The sequence below is a fragment of the Panicum virgatum genome, chromosome 5N (assembly GCF_016808335.1).
Source record: "Panicum virgatum strain AP13 chromosome 5N, P.virgatum_v5, whole genome shotgun sequence".
In the NCBI taxonomy this organism is placed as follows: Eukaryota; Viridiplantae; Streptophyta; class Magnoliopsida; order Poales; family Poaceae; genus Panicum; species Panicum virgatum.
The window spans coordinates 37926019-37931596 of record NC_053149.1 but is presented as its reverse complement, the minus strand read 5'-3'; the positions used below and the strand labels follow the sequence as shown (position 1 = coordinate 37931596).

Genomic DNA, 5578 nt, shown 5'->3' with positions numbered 1-5578 from the left:
TTGAGGGGCCTCTTTTGACATATGACCAAATGAGCGATAATGATCTATTAAGCTGCACAAACTCATTAGTCACAATAATGGTTGTCATTAATCACCGAAACAAACCTTGAGGGCCTAGATGCTTACAGCGGTGCTTCGTGGAGAGAGGATGAGGCGCCAGCAAGAGGGGGAGTGGGACCAGGAGGAGTCAGGGAGGCTTGGCGGCGCTCCAATCGACGGCGCAGGCGGCCGGTGGGCGAGGGAACCGGCGGCGGGGCGCCGCCGCCAGAGCTCCGACAAGGCTGGAGATAGGAGATGGAGTGGAGAACTTAACTGTGATTTGCAAAAAGTTTAGGGGCTTAACTATAAATAAAAATTTTCCACTGATCTAGGGCTCAAATGAAAAAATGCCTAACATGAAAGTTGTTTAATTTTTCAAGATTTACAACTTTCATGTTATGCAAATTTTCACTAGATCGAAGGATTTGAAGATATTTTAAAGAATTCAATGAACTTTATTTAATTAAGGAAAAATACTTTTAATAGCAAAATCACAACAAAAATGGGCTGAATTGCAATAAAGCTGCCAAAGCAATGATTTCTAGCACATTTACAATAAAACCCTTCACAAAATTGAAACTACTCCCTAAGTCAAAACTTTTTGCAAAAAGGGTCTTGTAATTTTTTTATAATTAGCAAAATACCCCTACTTTTGCACTAAATGTTTTTAACTGTTAAACAATAATAAACACACAGTTCACACATTAAACTTTAATTTCACAACTAGACACATGAAGTGTCACATGTTTTATAGTCGAGGGAGAAAATTAGACTTTTTCAATAGTTAATGAAGGGAAAATAGACTTTTTTTTCTAAACTATATGGTACGACATGAGTACTGGTTCAATCTATCACAACCTTTACTCGCTCTGTTCAGCTGGTTTGTCGGCTAACCAGTCAGCAGTGTTTTACTCTCATACCAAATTATTATTAGGTAGCACATAGCAACCAACCAGTAGTACTTTTCTTTTACAACAAATCAGCACGAGGTACTCGCAAACTGTTAGACGTACCATGTGGATCTGGCTGTAATGAACTTCGTGTTGAGAAGATAAAGGTAATCCATACGAGATGAATTGCTAGATGAGATGCCGATGCGTGTATGCAGGAACGTAGTGCCCGTATACTCTCCAATTCCGACGCTGGGTGTGGAGTGTGGACTGCGAGTGTTTTGGTCGAAGCAGAGAGCGAGTGACTAGCAGCGAGCGACGTGACGCGGCAGACCCACGGGGGCAGCCTCCGCCTCAGACGCACGATTTCGTGTGCGGTGCCGCTCGCCTCTTATCCCTCCCTCCCCGGCTCCAGCCTCCGTGCACGATCAAATCGGAAAATGGCGCTGCTGAGCCCGCACGTGCCGCGGCTGCCGCCCTCCGCCTTCACCGCCGGCGGGATTCGGTGCTGCGGCCGCGGCGCGCGGTGCCAGGCGACGGCGGCGGGCGGCGTGGCGGCCGCGGGCCCCCCGTCCTCGGAGCTGGAGGCTATCCGGTGGGGCAGCGCCAAGCTGCAGGGCGCCCGCGACGAGATGGAGGACGAGGTCGTGCTCCGCACGGGCTCCCTCCTCGACGGCTTCTCCTTCGCCGCCGTCTTGGACGGCCACGCCGGCTTCTCCGCTGTCCAGTTCCTCAGGTACGCTCCAACCCACTGCGTTATTAATTTTTTTCTTATATAGAAAAATGGGCCTCAATTACATGCAGTTTACTCCCGGCTGCTCTGCTCACGTTCGTGGCGGTTCAGGGACGAGCTGTACAAGGAGTGCGCGGCCGCGCTGGACGGCGGCGCGGTGCTCAGCACCAAGAATCTCGAGGCCATCACGGCCTCCATCCAGCGTGCCTTCGCCGCAGTCGACGCGAAGCTCTCCACCTGGTCAGCCTTAGTAGTTTGTAGGATTTGACCTCTCGATTTGTATTGCCTTCTTCAGCCTTTTACTCTATGGTGCTTATTTTATACTTCTACAAGTCATGCCGCTTCCTTCCTCCAGGCTTGAGCAAATGGACAAGGACGACGACTCTGGCGCCACGGCTACTGCCATGTTTCTCAGGAACGATGTCCTTGTTGTTTCGCACATTGGGGACTCTTGCCTGGTACTGACATTTCTCTTTGCCTGTCTAGTATCACCTCGTTGTTATGCCTAGCAAGTAAAATATGACTGAAATTGTTGCTTATGGCAAAGTTTTGGATCTTGATTAGCAGATGATATCGCGCGGTGGAAGACCTGAAGCTTTGACGAGCTCTCATCGACCGTATGGGAACAACAAAACATCACTTGAAGAGGTCAAAAGGATCAGGGCAGCAGGTGGATGGGTGTGTTCTCTCTCTGCCAGAGTTCTGCTGCATCTCCTAGATTGCCCTTAGACTACTGTATTGGTAGCTTCATAAACTTCATGACTCTGTTACTATTAGTGTGGTTTCAAAATCTTATCCTTTACTCCTTGCTACTTGTCTCATATGCAAAGCAGAACATTTTCCTTTCCCCCTCAGGTTTCAACTCATTTTCCATGTATAGGGGAACGACGATAATAAATTGATGCAGAGGTGACTTTCTTCCATTATCTAACAGCAAAGATAACAAATTATGCGAGATCTATAGCATATCAATTGCATTTGGCTGCTTGGTTTGTTGCCACGCCTTTTGGCTTTTGTGTTTGACGAGGTACATGGTGAAATTTTGGCAAGAAACTGTGTCAATAACGGTTGTGCCACAATGCTAACAAACAGGAAATGCCACAAGTTTGAAGTAATTTCTGTTGCATCTATTGTGATTAACAACATAGCTAATCTATTAAAACGATATAACTCATTATATTGATAGTAGTACATTCTACACTCACATTCTAGTCTAATCATTAGTTCAATCCTACTGAATACTGATTCGTTGGTGTTCTTCATGCAAACTAAAAAAATGTCATGGTAATTGCCATAGCTGTACTATGTTTCTGAAGGCCGGATTCGTACATGGTTTTGGAAAAATATGTAGTTGCAAAATTAAGCAGTTTTTAGGCATTAGAGTCAACAGTATGCTGAATTGCTTGTGTATTGCTGTTACTGTGTCGAACTCACTGTTATGCTGACTCTTGTTTTTACAAAATTGAAATATTTTCTGTAGATTGTTGATGGGCGCATATGTGGAGACATTTCTGTATCTCGTGCTTTTGGGGACATAAGATTTAAGACACGAAAGGATGAGTTCGTCCCTTGTACTCTTATCTCTTTATACATGCATATGTACTCCTTTCACCATGTTATTTCTCAATAATAACTCTTTAGTCTTTGACATTCTGTTATGTTTTTATACAGGATGCTAGTGAAAGGAGTTAAAGAAGGAAGGTGGACTGAAAAGTTCATCTCACGGTAAAGCGCTCGAAGCTTTTACTCGATGAATATTTGTAAAATGCCCATCTTTTATTTAGAAATTCTTAAGGTCAGATGCATCTCCAGCATGCAATGACTTTCAAAGCTCAAATGCGTGTTTGAAGGTTATTGAATAGCCAATTTTCATGGTTAGTTTTATAAAACCGTGTATTAGCAAGTGTACCATTGCACGTGACAAATAAAATAATCACTTCCACTAGAAAACCACAGTAACTCTATGTTTGTAGCATCCCAAAAGTTTGCTAGTTTGAGGAAGTTGAGTTCTTTTTCTTGAAACACAAGTTACTTGAAGCTATTTGAAAAGTAATCTATTTGCAACTCTTGTTCATTTGTCTAAACCATGGTAACCAGAGTCATTCCTTCATGCTCATTGCAAATTAGGTCATCATCAGGTGATGAATATCCAACATATACTTGTGTCTTTTGGGCGTTGGCATTTTTGGTGGTGCCGGCCAGATTTCTAGGTGAAAGAGAGGATGGAAAAAGAAAACTTTAATTGTACAACTTAAAAATTTTAGACAATGAGACTGTTGGTACGCTTGGTAAAAGACAAGCTTTAGGGTATATGACGCTTCTAATGCCATTGAAGCTCTTTCTCTGCAGAATAAAATTTAAAGAGGATATAATAATCTCGTCACCTGATGTATCTCTGGTTGAGCTTGGACCGGATGTGGAATTTCTTATACTAGCAACTGATGGTCTTTGGGATTACATGAAAAGGTCTATCCAAGTATCTTTCATTTTTACGTAGTCTTCCAATGTTTCAAAACATTGTAATTCACTATTCAAATTTAGATGTTCTAACATGTAAACTGATTGCCTTTTGTAGCTCTGAAGCTGTAGCATTTGTCCGAGATCAACTACGTCAACATGGTGATGTCCAGGTATTCAGTTTATCCGTGCTCAAAACCCAAAAGTCACTATGTTCCTTTTGCAACTGATTCTGTAATTTCAGTTATTGCTATTTGGTTTGTGCAGTTGGCCTGTGAGGCACTTGGTCAGAAAGCTCTGGTATGATGCTTTCCACATTCATCTTTTCTGCTGTCCTTCCTTTTATATCACATAAAGCTAATTTGAGTACAGTTTGGTGTTTATTCCAGAATCTAAAACACCGTTCTAATTTTTTCCTATTATCTTAATTGCAGGATGAACGGTCACAAGACAATATTAGCATAGTCATAGCTGACTTGGGGTACTAATTTGAAAAACTCTTAATTGATAGTTTTGTTTGCTGTATGCATGCTTCTAATCCTGCATCAATTGCAAAGTTTACTTAATAGTTCCTACAAATTAATGGCAGGAGGACAAACTGGAAGGCGTTGCCCGTGGAAAGGCCAAACTTGTTCTTGGAACTAAGTCAAGCAGTTGTGACTGTAGGGGTTGTCGCAGTAGGAATTTGGTTCTCATCGCTGCTTACATTACAGTAGGACTAGTTCTGTTCAGACGTGTACATTACTTATTGAATTACATCTTCCGCTGGTAGCTGCAATATGTATATTCCTATAGGTCGATTAATATAGTGTAATCTGTTGTATAATGGTGAACGGGTGAAGTACTGGTGAAGGTGTATAGTTCATCCGGCTGATTACAGCTGAGTGTGGTTTGAGTCCAATGCGAGAATGAATGATATGTCCTGTATTCCTTTTCCGTTGTGATATTGAGAAACTGAAAACTCAAGAAAATATTTTTGTGCCATTGCAGAAAGACAAAGTATTCAATCTTGTAATATAACTAGTGGAGATGTATGTGCCACAAGCACGTATTTAATTTTCATTCCACCAAGCAACGATGTTATTTATTTTTCTTCAAAGATAATACACGTATTTCTTTTCCTTCCTAAAATTATTATCCTTCCAAAACATATAATGACGTGATTTATGGGTGAATGCATGATGTTATTTATTCTTCTTCCAAAAATAATACATATTTTTTCCTTTCATAAAATAATGGTGTCAATTATTATTCTTCCAATTAAAATAATGACGCAAATTATGGGTCCTTCCATAAAACAATGATGTCAATTATTAACCTTCCAAAATAAATAATGATGCGAATTATGGGTGAATACACGTGCAAAGAAAAGTGAAATGTGCCAAAGGAAAGTAATATATAGGTACAAGAGGTGGGTAGATAAATGCTCGGTGTAAAAAGAATTAGGATTTTGGTAGAA

The 5578-nt window shown here is 41.4% G+C and overlaps 1 protein-coding gene across 3 annotated transcripts; it reads left to right on the top strand.

Annotated features, from left to right (window-relative positions):
* Positions 1–1244: 1244 nt before the first annotated feature.
* On the top strand, positions 1245–5121 carry LOC120673248 (probable protein phosphatase 2C 5). Of its 3 annotated transcripts, none has more exons than XM_039954006.1 (11): positions 1245–1665; positions 1774–1902; positions 2018–2120; positions 2230–2340; positions 3143–3222; positions 3334–3387; positions 4012–4128; positions 4238–4292; positions 4387–4419; positions 4554–4600; positions 4709–5121. In XM_039954006.1, exons 1-11 carry the CDS (start codon positions 1370–1372, stop codon positions 4833–4835), a joined length of 1152 nt encoding a protein of 383 aa, XP_039809940.1. In that variant the 5' UTR covers positions 1245–1369; the 3' UTR covers positions 4836–5121. The 3 variants fall into 3 exon arrangements, with proteins under 3 accessions (XP_039809940.1, XP_039809941.1, XP_039809939.1); XM_039954007.1 differs by having other exon boundaries at positions 1293–1665; positions 2227–2340; positions 4364–4419; XM_039954005.1 differs by having other exon boundaries at positions 1310–1665; positions 2227–2340.
* Positions 5122–5578: the final 457 nt, after the last annotated feature.

What these genes read in the sequence shown, in the direction of transcription:
- LOC120673248 (XM_039954005.1), top strand. Translation starts at nt 1,370, where the DNA reads ATGGCGCTGCTGAGCCCGCACGTGCCGCGGCTGCCGCCCTCCGCCTTC. An exon ending in GACGCGAAGCTCTCCACCTG is followed by an intron (nt 1,903 to 2,017) that starts GTCAGCCTTAGT and finishes TCCTTCCTCCAG; the next exon opens with GCTTGAGCAAATGGACAAGG. An exon ending in TCAGGGCAGCAGGTGGATGG is followed by an intron (nt 2,341 to 3,142) that starts GTGTGTTCTCTC and finishes TATTTTCTGTAG; the next exon opens with ATTGTTGATGGGCGCATATG.